The sequence below is a fragment of the Pleurodeles waltl genome, chromosome 3_1 (genome assembly GCF_031143425.1).
Source record: "Pleurodeles waltl isolate 20211129_DDA chromosome 3_1, aPleWal1.hap1.20221129, whole genome shotgun sequence".
Taxonomy (NCBI): Eukaryota; Metazoa; Chordata; class Amphibia; order Caudata; family Salamandridae; genus Pleurodeles; species Pleurodeles waltl.
In genome coordinates, this window is record NC_090440.1 from 426,867,083 (window position 1) to 426,891,635 (window position 24,553).

Sequence of the window (24,553 nt, forward strand, 5' to 3'; positions counted from 1 at the left end):
GTTCTTTCTTAGCAGAAACGAATGTGAGACAGCTGTTCGTCATTCTTTGATTTGTGAGCAGGTGTCTTTGCGCAGCACTTGTAATGTGGCCATAGCAAACATTGCTTGCTACCTGAAAGGTACTCCCGTCTCTTTGATTCGCCCAGTGTTTCAGACATTTTCAAATGGAAGTTATGTGATGCTGAGTAGTGAAGGCTGTTGCGGGATGAAGCCTGGAATCACCTACGTGATTTTTGGTTCCCAAATTGTAACTTGCTGCTGCCATGTGTTATGTCCCCCAACTCGAGAGATCAAAGTAGCAGAAATGTGGCGGCACATTGCTACTTCAAATGTAAATTTTGACAAGCTGAGCAGACTAAAGGTGCTATTGTTTCAAAAACGTGTGGCCTTGACATCAGCCTGAGAGACCTCTGACCTACAACTAGCAAGGTCATCAGCAGAGATACAGTCCTTCTTAAATACCAACTTCCCCAAACATTTTGGAGAGTTCGTGAGCAGGATTTTCAACGCATCTAACACTGCGGGAATTGTGCACTTTTTTACGGCTGTCGGGCCTGGATTTGTTAGCACCTTCCAGACTGCCATCCATACACTCTTCTTGAGTGTCTTTGGTGGATTCCCAATAACTTTGGCATTGATTGGTTGCATTCTACTTTTGCTATTTTTGATACGCATTGGCTGTCCCATCTCAGCAGAGTAATGGAGCTCCTACCAGCCCACCTGTGTTGTGATCGCATGATGCAGTACTTCAGAGTTTCATTGCTGGAGGAGTTTGAGCTGAACTGGTCATTGACATTCTGACCAATACTGACCTGTGTGCAGCCTATTTTCTACTACTTGCGGTGCTTCTTCGAGTGTGGACCAAAAGTGCGTCTTGCAGTGCAGTCTGTGCCTTCTGTGGACATGGATCTATTAATGTTCTCGATGAGGGTTCATTCACAGACATGCCCCTTGCGACTCTGGTTGATACCAGAGGTATCTAATGAGCCACCACGTGTGGATTTCCTGGCTCCTTCTACATCTGCCACTACAAGGAATGGGCCCCCCTCAAGTGTCCTATGATTGAGGCACCTGCACACACATGCTCTGTGGATCCTTCAGTTAAAGTGCTGGTCAGTTTGTTGTCTGCCGAGTTGGAGTCCTTCTTGGCTTCCATCACCATTGAAGACATTGGAGATTTCCTGCAGGACCATCATTATAGTTGAAATTCTATCATTGGCATTTTTTTATTTAAATACTAAATTGCCCCTCGAGTTGGCCTGCCTTCTTGTTATCTTCAACATTTTTATCTCTTATGTATAATTTAATATGCTTTTAGTGGTTTCAGTTTAAGAGCATTTTAGTTTTAGAATTTACACTCGCCTCGACAATGGTCAGGGGGTTGTGGGTTCATTTCATAGGTTGCTTGGGCACACAGATTTTAGCTTAGCTTAAGCCTGCAGCCTGTTCCCTTTCAACCACATATGTGCTGATTTCATTTATTCATTTTAGTTAGCCTGGTTTTTAGCGGGGATGGTTTTGTATTACTAATCAGCTGTGATTCTGTGAATGCGTTATTATTTCTATGCAAGACATTTCACAATGTACATCTGTCCAAGGCTGACGAGAACAGTACATGGTAATCCAGCTAGCATTGTCACCACAAAAGAATATAAAAAGTCTGACACTTAAGCACATGCCCACGTCAGGCCTATTCCACAGAACAGAAACATACTTATAAAAACATGATACAGGCCAGGGAAAAGGAGGGAGGTCATTCAGTCCAGGATATCCATCCACGCTGTATGCCATTTCACTGTTGACCTCAGCCCTGTCTGTACAACCAGATAAGAAGACGGCGGGCAGACCCCTAATTTCCAGGTTATGGGGGTGGATGCTCCACTCATGGACTAAGGGAGGACAGATTGGGCTATCACTGCTATGCTCTCACTTAGGTAATGTATATGGAAAATGTCACTTACCCAGTGTACATCTGTTTTTGGCATGTAGTGCTGCAGATTCACATGCTATGCATATCCATTTTGACATCTAGTGTTGGGCTCGGAGTGTTACAAGTTGTTTTTCTTCGAAGAAGTCTTTTTTACGGAGTCACGGGATCGAGTGACTTCTCCTTTTAGTTCCATTGTGCATGGGCATCGACTCCACGGTTAGATTGTTTTCCCACAGAAGGTGAAAAAAGGAGTGCTAGAGTATTTAGGAGAATATAGGAGAAAGAGTTGTCCATGCAAATGTAAATGTATATACATATGTACAAATGTTAGTAACTTAAACGACTACAGGCGTCAGGGGAAGAGGGAGGGTGCATGTGAATCTGCAGCACTACATGCCAAGAACAGATGTACACTGGGTAAGTGACATTTACCGTTCGATGGCATGTGTAGCTGCAGATACACATGCTATGCATAGACTACACAGCAGTTAGTCCTCCCCAAAAAGCAGTGGCTAGCCTGTAGGAGTTGAAGTTGTTTGAAATAATGTTCTTAAGACAGCTTGTCCTACAGTGGCTTGTTGTTGTGAGAAAACATCAACACAGTAGTGTTTAGTAAATGTATGAGAGGTTGACCATGTAGCTGCTTTACATATATCAACCAAAAAAGCCATTGTTGCACCCTTCTTTCTTGTAGAATGTGCTTTAGGAGTGATTAAAAGTTGTCTTTTTGCTTTGACATAACATGTTCTAACAATCCATCTTGCTAAACCTTGTTTTATATATAGAATTGCCTGTATGTGGTTGTTGGAAATAAAAACTGTTAAGTTCTGTCTATATAGTACATAAGAGCTCTTTTTAGATCTAGGGTATGAAGAGCTCTTTCTGCCACAGATTCTGGCTGTGGAAAGAAGACTGGCAATTCTACGTTTTGACTGATGTGAAAAGGAGATACTACTTTTGGTAGAAATTTTGGATTTGTCTTAGTACAACCTTATGTTTGTGTACTTGGAAAAAAGGTTCTTCAAGAGTGAATGCTTGTATTTCACTAACTCTTCTTAAAGAAGTAATAGCCATAAGGAAGGCAACCTTTTATGTCAAAAATTGAATTTGGCAAGAGTGCATGGGTTCAAAAGGTGGTCCTTTGAGTCTTGTAAGTACACTATTTAAATTCCATGATGGAACTGGTGGTGTTCTGGGTGGGATGATGTGTTTTAATCCCTCCATGAAGGCTTTGATAAGAGGAACTCTGAATGAAGTATGTTGAATAGTTTGTAAGTATGCGGATATTGCAGTAAGGTGTATTTTTATGGAGGAAAAAGCTCAATTTGTTTTCTGTAAATGAAGTAAATAACATACAATATCTTGTATAGATGCTGTAAGTGGATCTATGGTCTTAGATTGACAATAGCAGACAAATCTCTTCCACTTGTTAGCGTAGCATTGTCTAGTAGTGGGTTCTCATGCTTGTTTAATGACTTCCATACATTCAGATGGAAGATTTAAGTATCTAAATTCTATGACTTCAGGAGCCAAATCGCTAGATTGAGAGCATTGGGGTTTCAATGCCTGATTTGACCTTTGTTTTGTGTTAACAAATCTGGTCTGTTTGGGAGTTTGGAGTGAGGTACTACAGATAGGTCTAGTAGTGTTGTGTACCAAGGCTGACGTGCCCATGTTGGTGCTATGAACATCATGTTGAGTGACGTTTGACGCAACTTGTTGACCAGAAATGGAAGGAGTGGGATAGGGAGAAAAGCGTAAGCAAATATCCATGACCAATTGAGCATTGCCCCTGGACAGGGGATGTGGATGTCTGGATGCAAAGTTTTGGCATTTTCTGTTTTCGCTTGTTGTGAATAGATCTATGTTTGGTGTTCCCCACCAGTACTTTTGAAGTACTTGGGGGTGAATCTCCCATTCGTGTGTTTGTTGGTGATTTCTGCTGAGGACATCTGTCAACTGATTGTCTATTCCTGGAATGTATTGTGCTAATAGGTGAATTTGATGGTGAATTGCCCATTTCCAAATTGTTTGGACTAGAAGGGACAGTTGAGATCAATGTGTCCCTCCCTGTTTGTTGAGATAATACATGGTTGTCATGTTGTCCGTCTTTATGAGAAAATTCTTCAGTTTGAGAAGAGGTTGAAATGCTTTTAGGTCAAGGAATACAGCTAATAATTCTAAGTGGTTTATGTGTAGCTGTTTCTGCTTGACATCACATTGCCCTTGAATGGTGTGATTGTTTAGGTGAGCTCCCCAACCAATCATTGATGCATCTGTTGTAATCATGGTCTGAGGCACAGGGTCTTGAAACGACCGCCCATTTATTAAACTGCGGCGATTCCACCATTAAAGGGACATATGTGTTTGGCGGTCTATCAACACTAGATCTTGAAGTTGACGTGTGCCTGTGACCATTGTTGTGCAAGGCACTGTTGTAAGGGCCTCATGTTTAATCTTGCATGTGGGACTATTGCTATGCAAGATGCCATCATTCCTAAAATCTTCATGATAAATCTTACAGTGTATTGTTGTTTTGGCTGTATGAGTGGAATTCGATTTTGGAAAGCTTGTATCCTTGGGGTATTTGGATACGCTAGAGCTAGTTGAGTATTTAGGATAGCACCTAGATACGGTTGTACTTGTGCTGGTTGAAGGTGTGACTTTTGGTAGTTTATAGAAAATCCTAGTGTGTGCAGAGTTTCTATCACGTAACGTGTATGTTTTTGGCATTGTGTACGATTGTTTGATTTTATTAGCCAATCGTCTTGATATGGACAGACATGGCTGTGTTGTCTTCTTAAGTATGCTGCTACTACCGCTAGACACTTTGTGAACACCCTTGGAGCTGTTGTTATGCCAAATGGCAACACTTTGAACTGGTAGTGTTTTCCTGCTATGACAAACCTGAGATATTTTCTGTGAGCTGGGTGAATGGTTAGGTGGAAATACACATCTTTTGTGTCTAGAGCTGTCATAAAATCTTGTTTTTGTAGCAGTGGAATAACATCTTGCAGTTACCACGTGAAAATGTTGTGACACGATGTAGAGATTGAGGGACCTGAGGTCTAATATTGGTCTGAGGGTGCCACCTTTTTGGGGAATTAGGAAGTATAGTGAGTATACCCCTGTTCCTTGTTGGGACTGTGGAACTACTTCTATTGCTTGTTTGAGTAGTACAGATTGAACCTCTTGTTGTAACAGAGCTGTATGTTCTGGGGATAATTTGTGATATCTTGGTGGAATATTTGGAGGGGTGTTTATCAATTCTAGGCAATAGCCATTGCGGATAATTGATAATACCCAATTGTCTGTGGTGATATTTTGCCAATGAGAGTGGAACTGCTGTAGTCTTCCCCCCCACAGGAGATGTGTGGAGTAGAAGGGAGTGAAGGAAGTCACTGCTTTGGTTGTGTAGCTGGCTGTTTAGAGGTTTGGAATGTACCTCTATTTCTATAGTATTGACCTCTGTATGTTCCTCTAAACCCACCTCGCTGGTACTGGGTTTGATATGGTTGTTTTGTTTGTGAGGTAGAAGCCCCGGAGGATTGTGCTCTAAAACCTCCTCGAAACTGAGGCTTACGAAATGACCCCCCATATGGTGTGGTGTGCAAAGCACCGATTGCTTTTGCTGTATCAGAGTCTTTTCGTAATTTCTCAATTTTTAGTGTCCACTTCTGGGCCAAAGAGGTGCTTTTTATCAAAAGGCATGTTCAGCACAGCCAGTTGAATTTCTGGTTTAAAACCAGAGGAGCGTAGCCATGCATGTCTTCTGATTGTAATGGCTGTGTTAACACTCCTTGCAGCTGTCTCAGCAGCATCAAGAGCAGATCTTATTTGATTGTTACTAATGGCTTGCCCTTCCTCTACCACTTGTTGTGCCCACTTTTGGTGTTCTTTTGGGAGATGCTGTATAATATCCTGCATCTCATCCCAATGTGCTCTATCATAGCGGGCTAGCAGTGCTTGAGAATTAGCTATTCTCCATTGATTTGCTGCTTGGGAAGCAACTCTTTTCCCTGCAGCGTCAAATTTTCTGCTCTCTTTATCAGGAGGGGGTGCATCTCCTGAAGAGTGGCTATTTGCCCTCTTTCATGCTGCACTAACCACCACTGAATCTGGAGGTACCTAATGAATAATATAATCTGGGTCAGAGGGTGCAGGCTTGTATTTCTTTTCTATTCTAGGTGTGATGATTCTAGATTGCACAGGCTCACCAAAAATTGGGTCTGTGTGTTTTACCATGCCTAGTAACATTGGGAGGCACTGGTACCTAGAATGTGTTGAAGATAATGTATTAATTGAAACATCTTCTTCCAATGGCTCAGAGTGCATTGTTACCCCATGATAAGCTGCAGCCCTGGCTATGACCTGGTTGTATACTGTGGTATCCTCAGGTGGAGATGGTTTGGATGGGTAAGTATTTGGGTCATTATCTGGGATGGGATCAGGATCTAAAGGTCCCATGGATTTACTATGTCTTCTTGCAAATAAAAAGAGTGTGTTGGAGAAGGCATTGGTGGAGGGCTGGTGTGGGGAGAGACAGATAGCTGTGGAGAATGAGGAGGTACTGGCTTCTCCTTTTGCACCTTTGCTGGTGGCTGTACAGTGTCCAGTTCCTCTTGGAATGCCAGCTTTCTTTTTGTTTTTAAAGGAGGTGTCGTAATAATCCTTTCTGTCTCTTTATGGATGTGTATTCTAGATTGTCTCTCTCATATATATATATATATATATATATATATATATATATGTTAGATGGCATGTGTAGCTGCAGATACACATGCTGTGCATACGTCTGCCATCTAGTGTTGGGCTCGGAGTGTTACAAGTTGTTTTTCTTCGAAGAAGTGTTTTCGAGTTACGGGATCGAGTGACTCCTCCTCTTCGGCTTCATTGCGCATGGGCATTGACTCTATGTTAGATTGTTTTCTTTCTGCCGTCAGGTTTGGACGTGTTTCCTTTCGCTCTGATAGTTCGATTCGGAAAAGCTTGAAAACTCTTTATTTCTCGTACGTATTGTTTCGATCGCGTTACACCTTCTATAAACACTTCGGTACCGTTGGATCAAACATCTGTACTCGCCATTTGGAGAGCCCACGTCCAACTCGGGCCTCGTCGGGCTGACCGCGTGGAAGCCTCATGGATCGGACTCCATTCCAATTCTGTCCTCAGTGCCACGCTAAATTACCTTATACGGACCAACATCTAGACCTTCGGTGACCAACCCACAAGTTCAGCACCGAAAAAGGCCACTCCTCCGAAGCCATCGGACTCGAGTCGAAGCTCAGTTTTCTGAACCAAGCAAACACCGCTCTTCCGAGTCGAAATCTCTAAAATCTTTTTCGGAACCGAGACCATCTTCGACTCCATCTTTTTCGATCTTGAAAAAGCCAGTTTCAGAGCCAAAAAAAACTGGCTTACACTGAGGAGCATGGACTTTCAAAAGTACTTAGAGAAAGCTAAAAATCTACTGAGGAGGACTCACAAATGCAGCCTATCGTAGAACAAATGGATGAAAGGCAAGCCAGGATTCATATCCACAAAGAAACTGGCAGAATTGTGACTGCACCGCCTCCAAAACCAAAGAGGAAATTAGCCTTTCAGGAGGAATTGGACACTGCACAGCCTCCAGCTAAAGTGCCAAGAACAAAGGAGAGACCTCCACCTCCTCAATTTTCTCCTTCTCAGTCTCCTCCTCACTCCCCACATATCTCTCCTCCTACTAGCCCTACACCTATGCAGTCACCATCACATTCATTTGATTCACAGCACGGCAATATAGATCCATGGGATCTTTATGATCCAGATCCCATTCCCGATAACAACCCAGACTGCTATCCCTCAAAGCATTCACCACCTGAAGATAGTACAGGGTACAATCAAGTACTAGCCAGGGCTGCAGCATAACATAGTGTCACCATGCACACTGAACAGTTGGAGGACGATCTTTTATTTAATACACTCTCCTCCACACACACAACATACCAGTCGCTCCCTATGCTCCCAGGCATGCTAAAACATGCTGATCAAATTTTTAGCGAGCCTGTCAAAGCGACAATAATAACTCCCAGGGTAGAGAAGAAATACAAGCCACCTCCCTCTGATCCTGTGTATATAACTCAGGAACTCCTTCCAGACTCAGTAGTAGTAAGCGCTGCTAGGAAGAAGGCAAACTTGCAGTCGTCAGGTGATGCACCCCCACCAGACAAAGAGAGCAGAAAATTTGATGCTGCAGGGAAGAGAGTGGCATCCCAGGCAGTCAACCAATGGAGAATAGCCAACTCTCAGGCGTTGTTAGCTAGATACGATAGGGCACATTGGGATGAGATGAAAGATATAATTCAGCATCTCCCCAAGGAACATCAAAAAAAGGCACAGCAGATAGTAGAGGTAGGGCAAGCCATTTCCAATAACCAAATTAGGTCTACCCTAGACTCAGCAGACACAGCTGCCAGAAGTGTCAACACTGCTGTAACAATCAGGAGGCACGCATGGCTCAGGTCCTCCGGGTTTAAACCTGAAATTCAACAAGCGGTGTTGAATATGCTGTTCAATAAAAAACAACTTTTCGGCCCAGAGGTGGACACTGCAATTGAAAAATTGCGTAAAGACTCAGACACTGCAAAGGCCATGGGTGCGCTATACACCACACAACACAGGGGATCCTTTCAGAAACCACAGTTTAGAGGTGGCTTTAGGCCCCAGAGTACAGAGCCATCCACATCACAGCCAAAATCACCCTACCAACCTCAATATCAAAGAGGTAGTTTCAGAGGCCAGTACCCCGGAGGCAGGGGAAAATATCAGACATCAAAACAAGCCTCACAAGGTAAACAGTGACTTGTACCATTCTTTTCCAATTCACAACTCTCCTGTGGGGGGTGGGAAGACTGCAAAAGTTTCACAAAAATTGGGTAAACATTACCACAGACAACTGGGAATTATCAATTATCCGCAATGGATATTGCCTAGAATTGATACAAACTCCACCAAACATTCCACCAAAACCACACAGGCTATACACAGACCATATCACTCTGTTACAGGAAGAGGTCAAATCTCTATTACTCAAACAAGCAATAGAACCCGTGCCACAAAATCAAGTAGGAACAGGAGTTTACTTACTGTATTTCCTCATTCCCAAAAAGGATGGCACCTTAAGGCTAATATTAGATCTCAGAACCTTCAATCTTTACATTCTGTCAGAACACTTTCATATGATAACACTACAGGATGTTATCCCACTACTTCAGCAACACGATTTCATGGCAACATTAGACCTCAAAGATGCGTATTTTCACATAACCATCCATCCTGCGCACAGAAAATATCTCAGGTTTGTCATTCAAGGAAAGCACTATCAGTTCAAAGTGTTACCCTTTGGAATAACAACAGCTCCAATGGTATTCACAAAGTGCCTAGCGGTAGTCGCAGCCTACCTAAGAAGACAACACATACATGTCTTTCCATACCTAGATGATTGGCTAATAAAATCAAACAGTCATACGCAGTGTCAAAACCATGCGCATTATGTAATCCAAACCCTGTACACGCTAGGGTTCTCAATAAACTACTAAAAGTCACAACTACAGCCTGCGCAAATACAACAGTATTTAGGGGCAATACTAAATACACAAAAAGCGCTTGCAAGTCCAAATATGCAGAGAATACAAGCATTCCACAATATATTAGCACAAATACAGACAGGTCAACAATACACTGTCAAATTTGTCATGAGACTATTAGGTATGATGGCATCATGTATTGCAATTGTTCCATATGCAAGACTAAACATGCGGCCCTTGCAACAGTGCCTTGCACAACAATGGTCACAAGCACAGGGTCAACTTCAAGATCTAGTGTTGATAGACCGCCAAACATACATGTCCTTTCAGTGGTGGAATTCCACAAATCTAAACAAAGGGCGGCCGTTTCAAGACCCTGTGCCTCAGACCATAGTTACATAAATGCATCAATGATTGGCTGGGGAGCTCACCTCAACAATCACAACATTCAAGGACAATGGGATTCACAACACAAACAGCTACACATAAATCACTTAGAGCTTTTAGCTGTCTTCCTAGCACTCAAAGCTTTTCAGCCTCTCCTTATTCACAAGAATGTCCTGATCAAAACAGACAACATGACCACCATGTTTTACCTAAACAAACAAGGAGGGACACATTTGCCCCAACTCTCCCTCCTAACTCCAAAAATTTAGAAATGGGCAATACACAATCAAATTCACCTGGTAGCACAATACATTCCAGGGATACGCAACCAGCTAGCGGATGTTCTCAGCAGAAATCATCAACAGACACACGGGTGGGAGATTCACCCTCAAGTACTTCAAAAATACTTTCAACAATGGGGAACACCAGACATAGATCTGTTCGCCACCAGCGTAAACGTAAAATGCCAAAACATTGCATCCAGATACCAACATCCCCTATCCAAGGGCAATGCTCTATGGATGAATTGGTCAGGGATATTTGCTTACACTTTTCCCCCTCTCCCGCTCAAGCCATTTCTAGGCAACAAATTGTGTCAAAACACGCTCAATCTGATACTCATAGTGCCAACGTGGGCACGTCAACCATGGTACACAACACTACTAGACCTGTCACCAGTACCACACTCCCAAACAGACCAGCTCTGTTGACACAAAACAAAGGGCAGATCAGGCACCCAAATCCCAACACACTCAATCTAGCGATTTGGCTCCTGAGTTCATAGGATTTGGGTATTTACAACTACCAACTGAATGTATGGAAGTAAATAAGCAAGCAAGAAAACCCACTACCAGACAGTGCTATGCCAACAAATGGAAAAGATTTGTATATTACTGACAGTCTAAACAAATTCCCCCTCTTTCAGCATCAATACAAGATATTGTATGTTATTTGCTTCATTTGCAAAAATCAAATCTAGCATTCTCTTCCATAAAAATACATCTCACTGCAATTTCTGCATATTTGCAAACTATACAGTGCACGTCTTTATTTAGTGTAGATGTTATCAAAGCCTTCACGGAAGGCTTAAAACGCATCATTCCACCCAGAACACCTCCAGTTCCTTCTTGGAATTTAAACAGTGCTTACGCGACTTATGGGCCTACCATCTGAACCTATGCACTCATGTCAAATGCAATTTTTAACATGGAAAGTTGCCTTCCTAGTGGCAATTACATCATTGCGAAGAGTTAGTGAAATTCAACCTTTCACTATTGAAGAACCATTCATACAGGTACACAAACAAAGTTGTACTACAAACTAACCCTAAATTTCTTCCTAAAGTAGTATCACCTTTTCATATCAATCAAACAGTGGAAATACCAGTCTTCTTCCCACAACCAGATTCTGTAGCAGAAAGAGCCCTACATACATTAGACATTAAAAGAGCTCTAATGTACTACATAAATAGAACAAAACCATTCAGGAAAACTAAACAGCTATTTGTAGCTTTTCAAAAACCTCATACTGGTAACCCCATTCCAAAACAAGGTTTAGCAAGATGGATAGTAAAATGCATCCAAACATGTTACCTTAACGCTAAAAGATAACTCTTAGTTGTTCCTAAAGCACATTCCACAGGGAAGATAGGTGCTACAATGGCCTTCTCGGGAAATATACCAATGGCTGAAATATGTGAAGCAGCTACTTGGTCAACACTATATACATTTACTAAACACTACTGTGTAGATGTTTTAGCAACACAGCAAGCCACAGTAGGTCAAGCTGTACTCAGAACATTATTTCAAACAACTTCAACTCCTACAGGCTAACCACCGCTTTTATGGTAGGACTAACTGCTTTGTAGTCTATGCACAGCATGTGTATCTGCAGCTACACATGCCATTGAACGGAAAATGTCACTTACCCAGTGTACATCTGTTCGTGGCATGTTCCGCTGCATATTCACATGCACCCTCCCACCTCCCCGGAAGCTTGGAGTCGTTTAAGTTAACCACATTTGTACATATGTATATATATATTTATATTTACCATTCCATTAGCATGGACATCTCTTTTCTTTATACTCTATCACTCCTACCTTACCCTCTGCGGGAAAACAATCTAACATGGAGTCGATGCCCATGCGCAATGGAGCTGAAGATGAGGAGTCACTCAATCCCGTGACTCAAACACTTCTTCGAAGAAAAACAACTTGTAACACTCCGAGCCCAACACTAGATGGCAGACGCATGCACAGCATGTGAATCTGCAGCGGAACATACCACGAACAGATGTACACTGGGTAAGTGACAATTTCCAAATATATACATATCTCATTCCAATATGCTGGGGTTGTTTATTTTCTTCTCACTGGTCACAACAATCCTAAACCTTATGTCTTATTGCCCTAATAACTGCAGCTCATATACGTATTGTAGATTGCAGTTGTTTCAATAAATGTATTGAAAACCATCCTGCATCTTTTCTTTGGCCTATTTGTGTGTATGAGATCTTTTTGCAAACAAGGAATAGGGTTGAGATTTGTCGACCACGATTTCCCCTGAGATGTCACAGTGTGTCATGCGTCAGGCTGCCACAAATCACCTTTGCTTTCTATGTTTGGTTGAGGTGTTGCTAGCTAGCTGAAAGGGTTGGGCTGACAGCTGCCAAGACGTGTGATTGACTCAGTCACCCACAAACTGTGGTGGTGCTGCCCCGAATCAAGCAGTCGTGTTCTAATAACGACAGTCCTATGGCAGAGGAATTAAAATCAGAGGATTAAAAGTAAATAGAGCCATACCTTTATAACTCACATCAAAGTATTTCAATTTGAAACTAAACCAATATAGGTGATACTTTGTTTTGACCATAATCTCTCTGAAGAGGCGGAAATAGACCCTAATAACTCACAGCAGATTATTTCCATTTGCCATAAACAAATATATGTAATATGCTGTAGTGTACATAATCTCAAAGCGAAGATGACATCTACAACTTCAGATAGTAAGCAAACCTCCTAACACTCTCCCCCCTCCACCCTTAAACCCCCCTCCCCCAGCTCTTCTCACTCTACCTGTCCCCCCCTCCCTCGCGCTTTCCCGCCGCGACCTCCTGCACGCCCCCGCCCCCCAGCTCCCATTCGCCCCCAGCTGACCCCTCCCCCCCCTCCTACCTCATATGGCGGCCGCTGCGCGACAGTGGTAGCGACCTTTGACCCAAGGTTAGGTCGCTCCCCCTGCCGCTGCAGCTCCTCCAGGTTCCTGAGTTCCTGAGACCCACCCCACAGTAAGTACCTCCCAGCCCCTCGTTCTGCCCCGCGCTACTCACCCTCTCTCCTGCTCCTGCTTCTTTTCCTCTTTCCTTCTTCTCTGTTCTTCCTCCTCGCTCCTCGTCTGTATTCTTCTTCTGTACTCCTCTTCTCCCCGTCTTCTCTCCTCTTCTCTTCTTCCTCATCTTCTGCTGTGGTATTCTGCACCCTGTTTCTTCGTTTTTTGTATCTCCCTCCGTGTTCTTCTGTGTTCTTCTGTGTTCTTCTGTCTTCTTCTGTCTTCTTCTGTCTTCTTCTGTCTTCTTCTGTCTTCTTCTGTCTTCTTCTGTCTTCTTCTGTCTTCTTCTGTCTTCCTCTGTCTTCTTCTGTCTTCCTCTGTGTTTTTCTGTCTTCCTCTGTGTTTTTCTGTCTTCCTCGGTGTTTTTCTGTCTTCCTCGGTGTTCTTCTGTCTCCCTCTGTGTTCTTCTGTCTCCCTCTGTGTTCTTCTGTCTCCCTCTGTGTTCTTCTGTATTCTTCTGTCTTCTTCTGTCTTCCTCTGTCTTCTTCTGTATTCTTCTGTGTTCTTCTGTACTCCTCTCTGTTCTTCTGTACTCCTCTCTGTTCTTCTGTGTTCTTCTGTGTGTCTTCTGCTCTTCCAGTCTTCTGCTCTTCCGGTCTTCAGTCCTTCCGGTCTTCTGTTCTTCTGTTCTTCTTTTCTTCTGTTCTTCTTTTCTTCTTGTCTTCTGCCTTCGGCTCTTCTGCCTCCTCCGTCCTCTTCTCCCCGCGCCTGCCCTCCTGCTCCTGCCTCATCCCCCTCCCCCACTCGCATCCCCCCCTCTATCTCCCCTATCTAACCCGTTCACTTTCTACCTCCCTCACTCCTCCTATCTACCTATCTCTCCATCTCTCTATCCCACTATCCAACTCCCTCACTCTCCACCTCCTCCTATCTTCCTATCTCTCTATCTTTTTCCCTATCTATCGATTTCTCTATCTACCTTTTCTCTCTACCTATTTCTCTATCTCTCCCCCCCCTCCCGCCACCCCCTCTATTACCTATCTTCCTATCCCCTCACTCTACCTCTCACCCTCACCCACCTCTACAACCCCCCCTCCCCTATCTTCACAACCCTACACCTATCTTTCTCCCTAATCTCCTAAACCTCCTAACACTCTCCCCCCTCCACCCTTAAACCCCCCTCCCCCAGCTCTTCTCACTCTACCTGTCCCCCCCTCCCTCGCGCTTTCCCGCTTCGACCTCCTGCACACCCCCGCCCCCCAGCTCCCATTCGCTCCCAGCTGACCCCTCCCCCCCTCCTACCTCATATGGCGGCCGCTGTGCGACCGCGCAGCGGGCGCGTGCAGCGGGTGCGCCGCTGGCGCGCCGGAGGCGCACCAGAGGCAAGCCCGTCTGCGCCCGTCTGCGCCTGGCCCGCGCCCAGCGCCATGACCCCTGGTCCCCAGCGCTCCCAAGCCCCGATGATCCGCTATGACCCCACCACCCTCCATGCCCTCAACCCAGGACGCTCCAACACCTGCTTCCAAGCTCACCCCAAACGCACCCATGGACCCTTCGCCTGCAACTCCTGCAAACGCATCTTCCACCACGCAACAACTACGACCACAAGCCCACGCGCCATCAACCACCTCAAGTGCATCCTAGTCAACGCTCGCTCCGTTCACAAACACGCCGTTGAACTCTGGGACCTCCTAGACTCCACAGCACCGGACGTCGCCTTCATCACGGAGACCTGGATGAACGCCTCCTCTGCTCCAGACATCGCCACCGCCATCCCCGAAGGCTACAAGATCTCCAGGAAAGACCGCACCAACCAAGTAGGAGGAGGCATCGCCATCGTCTTCAAAGACTCCATCAGCGTCACCACCTCCACTGAAGACTCCCCTCTTGCCGCTGAACACCTGCATTTTCAGATTCGCACCGACCCGAGGACCACCCTCAGAGGATCCCTCGTCTACCGTCCTCCCGGACCTCGCGCCCCTTTCAGCGACACCATCGCCGACTTCATCTCCCCGCACGCCCTCGCCTCACCGGACTACATCCTCCTAGGCGACCTCAACTTCCATCTGGAACAAAACAACGACCCCAACACCACCACCCTGCTCGACAACCTCGCCAACCTCGGCCTCAAACAACTGGTGAACACTGCCACCCACATCGCCGGACACACACTCGACCCTATCTTCTCCGCCAGCAAACACGTCTTCTTCAGCCACGCCTCCGCCCTTCATTGGACCGACCACAGCTGCGTCCACTTCACATTCCGACGCGAGACCCGCCACCTCCGCACTCAACCCATCCCTCGCCGACAGTGGAACAAGATCCCTGAAGAGCAACTGTTCGCCGCACTCGCCACCAACCAACCCACCCTCACCACCGACCCCAACGTCGCAGCCCTCAACCTCACAAACTGGATCTCCAACTGCGCAGACAACCTTGTTCCCCTCAAACGCTCGCAGCGACAGAACAACACCAAGAAACCCCTCTGGTTCTCTGACACCCTCAAAGAATCAAAGAAAACTTGTCGCGCACTTGAGAAAGCCTGGCGCAAGGACCGCACCGCTGACAACATGACCGCCCTCAAGAACGCTACCCGCAAACACCACCACCTGATCCGCACTGCCAAAAGGAATTTTTTCACCGACAGACTGGACAAAAACAGCCACAACAGCAGAGAACTCTTCAGCATCGTCAAGGAGTTCTCCAACCCCAGCGCCAACGCCAACGCCGTCACGCCCTCACAGGATCTATGCGAATCCCTCGCCACTTTCTTCCATCGCAAGATCAGCGACCTCCACGACAGCTTCGGACACCAGACCCAACCTAACACCACCGAACCCACATCCCCGACCATCACCCTCAACAACTGGACCCACATCAGCACGGAAGAAACCAAATCCATCATGAACTCTATCCACTCCGGCGCCCCTTCGGACCCCTGCCCGCACTTCATCTTTAACAAAGCCGACAACATCATCGCCCCGCACCTCCAGACCGTCATCAACTCTTCTTTTTCTTCTGCTACCTTCCCCGAATGCTGGAAACACGCCGAAGTCAACGCCCTACTAAAGAAACCTACGGCTGACCCGAGCGACCTGAAAAACTTCCGCCCCATCTCCCTTCTGCCTTTCCCAGCCAAAGTATTAGAGAAGACCGTCAACAAACAGCTGACCACCTTCCTGGAAGACAACAACCTGCTCGACCCCTCACAGACCGGATTCCGAACCAACCACAGCACTGAAACCGCCCTCATCTCAGTCACAGACGACATCAGAACCCTGATGGACAACGGTGAAACAGTCGCCCTCATTCTTCTTGACCTCTCGGCTGCCTTTGACACCGTCTGTCACCGTACCCTAATCACCCGCCTCCGCTCCACCGGGATCCAAAACCAGGCCCTGGACTGGATCGCCTCCTTCCTCGTAAACCGCTCCCAAAGAGTCTACCTCCCTCCGTTTCGCTCAGAACCCACTGAGATCATCTGCGGCGTACCTCAAGGCTCATCACTCAGCCCGACACTCTTCAATGTCTACATGAGCCCCCTCGCTAACATCGTACGCAAGCACGACATCATCATCACCTCCTACGCCGACGACACCCAACTTATACTCTCCCTCACCAAGGACCCCGCCAGCGCCAAGACCAACCTACAAGAGGGTATGAAGGACGTCGCAGATTGGATGAGGCTCAGCCGCCTAAAGCTGAACTCTGAAAAAACTGAAGTCCTCATCCTCGGCAACACCCCGTCCGCCTGGGACGACTCCTGGTGGCCCACGGCCCTCGGCACCGCACCGACCCCCGCAGACCACGCCCGCAACCTCGGCTTCATCTTGGACCCCCTTCTCACCATGACCAAGCAAGTCAACGCCGTGTCCTCCGCCTGCTTCCTCACCCTCCGCATGCTCCGCAAGATCTTCCGCTGGATCCCCGCCGACACCAGAAAAACCGTGACCCACGCCCTCGTCACGAGCCGCCTGGACTACGGCAACACCCTCTACGCTGGGACCACCGCCAAACTCCAAAATCGCCTGCAACGCATTCAAAACACCTCAGCCCGCCTCATCCTCGACGTACCCCGCAACAGCCACATCTCCGCACACCTGAGACACCTGCATTGGCTCCCAGTCAGCAAAAGGATCACCTTCCGACTTCTCACCCACGCACACAAAGCCCTCCACGACAAGGGACCGGAATACCTCAACAGACGGCTCAACTTCTACGTCCCCACCCGCCCCCTCCGCTCCTCTGGCCTCGCACTCGCCGCCGTCCCTCGCATCCGACGCTCTACGGCGGGTGGGAGATCTTTCTCCTTCCTGGCGGCCAAGACCTGGAACTCCCTCCCCACCAGCCTCAGGACCACCCAGGACCACTCCGCTTTCCGGAGACTCCTAAAGACCTGGCTGTTCGAGCAGCGATAACCACCCCCTTTGTCCCTAGCGCCTTGAGACCCGCACGGGTGAGTAGCGCGCTTTATAAATGCTAATGATTTGATTTGATTTGAAAGGGTTAGGTAGCTGGCACTGTTCAATGTCCATGCATGCATTTGCAGTGTCTAAGAACTGGGGTGGAGGACACAATCATCATGCTTCCAGGACAGGTCCACCTGTGCAGGAGAGGATGGCAAATACTGAATGGAAACAGATTGGCACACCAGATCCTCCTTGCCCCGTCAGGGTGATCAGAATGCTTCCCCTTCTCGCATCTTCCGCAAGTCCTTCAATAAAATCAGAATCACAGGAAATATGTATGACAGGCTCCATAACGAGCTGAACCTGAAGGTGTTCCCACAATCAGATATTTGAAGGGAAGTGTATAGTACAAAACTGAGACATTCTCTCCTGGGTGAGGAGAAGAAGTCCAGTGGCGTGGCCTGGTAAGAGGGCAGAGCGGGTGCTCTGTTTCCGAGCTCCACGACCCGATGCAAAATCCTTCAACATCCTCTGCGTAACAGCCACATTATGCACTTCTGGTAAGGTGTGGGGACCCCTGCTGCAACACTTTTAATATCCTGATCCCCCTGGTCTGGGGAATAGTCTTGGGCTGGGACCGGAAAGAGTATTGAGGCCACCCATGGACAGGTAGGGATAAGAAAGGCTGCACTGCAGCGGCTGCGGGCCGAGACACCCCTGGACACTGATCTGCCCAGACAGGAGGACCAACTTGGAAGAGGAAGCTAAAGCCAGGGACCCAGACAGGAGCAGAGAAAAGAGGGTGTGGTCGAACGCAGTGGCGCGCCCATGGCAGGCTGTATAGGCCCAGCAAAATGACTTTGGAGAGGCGGAGAGTTCTGGTGTGGGACTCCCTGGGTCAGAAGGAGTGGCGACCGGAGGATGGCAGAAACCAGCAAGAGGCTCTGCAACGTGGGAGAGCGGAACGTGGAGGGAGCCTCCGTGCGGGATGGGACAGGGGCTGCAGTGAAGCCTGTGATCAGAGGGAGCTTGGGCGGTGCGCTCTTGGAGGATTTCTACCGGTAAGCTAGTCAACGAGGAGGCGGCTGGGGGGGAACAGTAAAACTGATATTGGCTGCATATCATTGAGTGGCAGTGGAAGGACGAGGGTCTGTGATCTGAAAATTGACTGCACAGTTGGTCAGGCTTGCAGGGGGGTGGAGGACAGGGCCACAACAGCAACCACAGATGCTCATTAGCAGGGGGCCCGCCTGTCTTCCCCCATCCGGGTTCACTTATGTGAAGCCCTGCCAGCGATGCTGAGGAGGGGAGCTGGGGACTGCAGCACCCTGAGGACTAGCCCCACACATTAGTGACAGTCGTAGGGGAGCGAAACTGTGGTGTGGCCCCTTCTGCTGGCAGCCAAGGAAACAGTGGGCAGCAGTGTGGTAAGCTGGGGACCTGCCCCTTGAATTTAATGATTGGCGTTGAAAAATCAGTGGATGTCTATGTTTTTTCAACACAGCGAGGGGTTGGCCGCAGGGCCTGACCTGCAGCCAGGGCCTGCAGCAAACCCCCCACATGCATCCAGCCTCAAGCCATGCACGGCGCAGGGTTGGCTGCAGGGCCTGCGTGCAGGTCATGCACCAAACCTCCCACGTGCTGCCACTTCCCGCATTCATTCAACCCCACACTGTGCACAGCCTTTGGCTGTGCGTGGCAGGGGTTGGCCGCAGGGCCTGGCCTTTTGCCAGCCCCTTCAAAGGCATCCAACTCTGTGCCACACAGAGCGAGGTTTGGGTGCAGGCCCAGCGGCCAGCCCCCCGTAGCCATCCAACCCTGCGCCACACAGGACCTGCAGCCAAACGGATGGGGCTTCTAGGTCACTTTGTACACTTGCATACTCATAGCAATGGGAAACTAATGTGCTCTGTTCTCAACAGGAGATTACAAGAAACAAACCACTTGTCACAGTCACTACAGAAGATATTGCACTCCGAATGAGCAACAATGCATTCTCCTCCATCAAGGATTTCTGATAATTTTTGAATATGGAACTGCCGAGAAAGCACACTTGCTTTGCCTTAGCCAAGATTTGTACTTTATGGAAGCAGAGCTTCAACTGGGGCACCTGCTTTGTTTATATTTGTTATAAGGGCTTCCCGTTCAGGTTTAATTCCTGTGAACTAAGCATCGGTGTCAGAATGCATCCTGACCTGCTTATTTATCCAAGAAGAGGCCACAGTTTTGCACAAATGTCGACCCAACTAAAGTACTTTCTAGTGGCTAATCAGTAAGTGTTACCTTGTTGGGTAAACGCATAGCACACATTGTACACTACAGCTGCCTAAAGGTCCCCAAGGTAATATTTCCAGTAACCTTGTGTGTGTGTGTGTAATTTTGGCAATGTGATTCTTCCTCGAGCATCTTCAAACAGAAATCTACAATAATATGAATCGTCGTGTAGAGAAGACAACGAGACTACAAAGAGTTGAACCTCCACAAAACAAGGGTACTTCCTCTTAATTATATGTAGTAAGTGCTTCTTTGTTTGGTGGAGATGTGTTTATTTTTATCTCTCTTGGGGACCGAGGGGGGAGCCCTCAATTACCCCTGCAGCTTCCTCCCTCTAGCTGAAGCTGGCATTGCTCCCATACGGAGGGAGCGTCTTAAAAGGCTGCTCCCTCCGTGCTGGAGCAATTCTTTCATATGTTTTCCTGCCCCCTTCACAGCAGGCAGGAAAACAGATGAAAAGTCCCCTCACAGTTAGCGAGTGCAGTTATCCTGCTTTCGCCCGCTGGGAGCAGACTTACAGTTTGCTCTTGCTTGGCAGAGCTGTCATAGCTTCCCTCCAAGCAACATCAAACTGCCATCTCAGAAGGGTGGGCACCTTGGGAGATAAGTAGCCGGCCCAGTGGGGTGGCAGTCCCTGGGGCCATTAGTGGCTCTGGGGGCGTTTTACCCCCTCCCCCCCCCTTTGGTCTGGAGGGCCAGCCCCAGGGATGTGGTGGTGTCTGGGGCTGAAAACAGCCCAGGAGGGGGGCTATGGCCCCTTTCCTTCCTCTTTCTTTTGTATTTTTGGCCCCAGGGAGGTGGTGGTCCTTGGGGCCCAACAGGGCCAAGGAGGGGGTGGGGGTCCATGCAGCTCCCCTCCAATTTCCTGTTAAAGCCCAAGGGAGGTGGTGGTCCCCGGGGCTCTTAATAGCTTGAGGATAGGGATCCACATATCCCCCTCCTGTTTACTATTAGAGCCGTGAGGAGGAGGTGGTGGCCCCTGGGGCTCTTAAGAGTCTGAAGAGGGGGGTCCAGGCAGCTCCTCTGCTCTACTCTTTTTTTTTTTTTTTTTTTTACACATCTGCATGCCCCTGGGACCTGGCCGACCCAGGGCCTTAAGTTTAAATAAGTGCAGGAGACATGCTTGTGGTTTTTAATTTTCACAGAGATTCACTGATTCTGCTAATTTTGCCACAAAAAACAAAAAAAGAAAACACTTTTTGGGCCAGGTGGGGTCCCTGGGGGACCCCAGCACCACATCTAGGGGGCAAGGGTATTCCTACCCTGCCCCCTTTTTCTTTATTTTTATGTTTTTTATTTGGAATTGGCAGAGCCAGAGTCCCAAAATGGCTGCCAACACATCCTGCTTGAAGTGTTCGCAGCCAATCAGATAACAGGATACAGACTGTCAGATCCGAATCTGGATATCTGTATTTCTTTTTCCTTTAGAATCTCAAAACCTACTGAATGGATTTACACCAAATAACAAAAAGGGCTATTATGGACCAAGAGCTGCCAAATTTGGTGTAATTCCATCCAACGGTTCGGACTGTAGTCGTATTCAAAATCCCTATGGTGAAAAACACGTGTGGGGGTCTTCAGAACAACAGGAAGCCTCTTGACGACCCAGTTGTTCCTCTATCTTGAAATCCAAGAAGCCTGATTTCCTCTTGAGAGGGTGCCTGCATTACTTCTGGCAGTGAACACAGGATGGTGGGACTCTGGCAGGCAAATAATACCGACTGAACGAGAGTCAGTCTGAGCCTTTTACTTCCCACTAGAAGGGCACTTCACAAAGAGTGAAGGCATTCTTGGCAGAAAAATACAATCTTTTCCATCAGAAAAAAGATTCTCTGAACTCCAAGTACTGAGAAATTCAAATGCTGTTAGATTTCTAAGTTTTGAAAAGGAATTTTCTGACTAAATGGTCAAAAAAGGCAAAGCTCAGTGTGCCAGGATCCTAACTAACAGTAAGAGCCTGAAAAATGAACTGAACTCTTACCTGTGAGGCATGATGGGATACAGGGGGTACTGTGAGGTTTTTAAAGCTCGTATTAGTGCAGAAAGGACTGACAAAGATCATGGCCAAAAGCTACGCCGTATGTCCACTGCAGGCAGGGGCCAAGGTATGGATAGGTATTGAAGTCACAAAATAAAGTATACTATAAAATAAAATAGTAATGTCCTTAAAAGCTTCAGTTGAAGAGAAAGTATGGCCATGCTCATGCTCAAAAACCTAAAAACAATAAAATTCCCCTGTTGTGGTTAGTTTCCTCCCAACATATCATCAGTGACCTAACGCATGACGTCACAGATGACATTAGAAAATTACATCACTGATGCAGCATATTTAACCCAATCGCCTTCAAAACTCCACTGTATTTATCAGAAAAGATTAGGATTTCTGATAGTGCACACAACATGTTAAGCCTGGTCATCCCAGCCCTCGAGACAAAGAAATGCAAGAAGGAAAATAACAGAAGACAGGCCTCCTTTTGCCATGCTTCAAAGGTCTCCAACTCCATCCCAATACAGATCAGATAAACATCTTCGCTCCTCACCTTCAGGAAGAAGCTGAAGACCTTACTTTTGAAGAAAGCTGTATTCATAAGTGAGTAGTTAGACTGTTTCCATGGGCGCAACCATGAGAACGTTCCCATTTACAAGCACGTCTTCCTTGCCATCACTTTGTACCCAGCTTATAACTAACAAAACTGAGAGCCAGCGAATGCCCTACCAGAGATCACACAGAATCACAAAAGTGGGCAATGACACATAAAAAGGAAGGCTACAGCTCCACTAACAGGCACAGATGCCCTCACAAATATTTCATACAGAACAAAGGTCTCGGAAACAGATGTTCCCTCAAAATTAAATGAAGGCAAATGGCTGCAGTTTCTGTGACAGCAAACAGATGACCTCGGAGAGAGTACATGGAAACTAAAGGCTTCAGTACCACTAGCAGCTGCCTAATCTTCTCCAAGATTAGAAAGGAAAGGCTGCAATCACACTTCCCATGCATCTTCTTTATACAGCTTGTATTGTGATTAACTATGCAGAACCAGTATTAGGCATCTCTGCAGTCATCTTATAGTAGGGAAGTCGGCTACAGTACCACTTCAAAACTAAAGATCTCCTCACAGAGTGTAACTGTACATGCCATTACTAACCAACAGAGGGCCACACAGAGTGTATAAAGAAAAGAAAGGCTGCTTCAGTTACACATACAAGAAAAAGAGATCCTCAAAGACATTAAATGCAATTTTAGGAATGCAATACAATTGTCAATTGTATTTTGTTTCTGTGGTTTCACTGAAAAGAGGTATATCATTTTACTGCTCAGGTGCTGGCTCACCCCCAAAAAATATCTTCAACTGAAGTATGTAGGAAGGTTTGTAAGACTTCCTGCAGCTTATGCCAGCTTGACATTTTTGTAGCTAAAGAAAACGCCTCTTAAAGGTTTTTCCCTCAGTGAGTGTAAAGGTACAGTCACTGTTTTTTACACATGGACATGGTTCAGCAATAAGACTGCTAACATAAATTACGAAAACAATACCGTTCGCTGAAAGTACTCCAGTTAAGGGGATTTTGCAGTTACAATTCAAACATAAAAGCAAATTTGCTAAGACATCACAAACCATCGCAAAGGATATCATCAATACCCTTATTGTCAGTATCACTCCTGATCTACTACAGCTGCATATGCAGCAATGGCCCACAGAATGACATGAAAGAAAAACGTAGAGCCATTTATCCATCACCCTGACATTCTTGATTTGAGACAGGCCAACTGCTTTTTACAAGATAAGTAGATTAGAATCTGTAGGTATAGGCATCCTTTGGGGTACTGAACAAGTTATTTTTTTTTACTTTATGATTTTCACTGTCGCATTACGAAGTGTAATAACACATTTCCACACAGAGGGGACTATAGAGAGAAAGAATGCTACATAAAAATGACTTTATTCCTAAAATGTGTAGGATAACATTTTATGGAATTATTGCGATGAACAGGCATTAAGAAAAGTGTGTATGGGTATTGGGCTTAAATCCCTTTTTTAATCACACAGGAATTTATGTATGTGCTTGACAAATATATTGAATGTACATCTCATATGCTGGTCACTATGTACTGTTCAGGCATTGGCAATTACTCACCCTGTGTAATTCCATATCGCCTCTCCATTCCAGTTGGGTTAGATGGTGTTGTACAATCCATGTTTACTTCTTTTCTTAGGCACTGGTCAATATCTACTGCACTGAAAAATGCAACCGACTGAGGCAGGTCCAACATCCCCAGTTTGTAGGCAAACATGGACCTAAAACAAAAATACCTAATTCTTACACAAACCTGTTACAAATCCTCAATGCACAAAAGGTTGTCAAACTCGAGTTCTCATAAATAGGTTTAATGTGGTTTAACAACCGCTGTAGTTGAAAGATGAATAAAGGATACCAAAAACTACTCCATACTTGCTTCAAACCATGGATTGTGGTTGCTAATGCAATACGTACTGAACCCTTAGTTCACAGCACAGCTATTGGGACTATCAACTGCATCTACCAATCACAGTTGCTAATTTCCATTCTTCCAGCTTTAGTCACGGCTCGCCATACACCAATAAGAGAATGCTTTATTCTCTACACTTACTTTAATTAAATTTAAGTATAGTACTTTACGATTAACAATGTGATCATTTTGATTGACCCCAAAAGAAAACTAATTATAAGCAAGATCTC

The 24,553-nt window shown here is 46.3% G+C and overlaps 1 protein-coding gene across 2 annotated transcripts in view; it reads right to left on the reverse strand.

Moving 5' to 3' along the window:
• Positions 1–24,553, reverse strand: part of POLG (DNA polymerase gamma, catalytic subunit) — a 795,283-nt gene that overhangs the window by 56,065 nt on the left and 714,665 nt on the right. For both annotated transcript variants that reach the window (XM_069222697.1, XM_069222698.1), the window contains exon 22: positions 23,972–24,132. In XM_069222697.1, the coding sequence (XP_069078798.1) occupies positions 23,972–24,132 (161 nt within the window). The remainder of the gene's footprint in view (positions 1–23,971; positions 24,133–24,553) is intronic.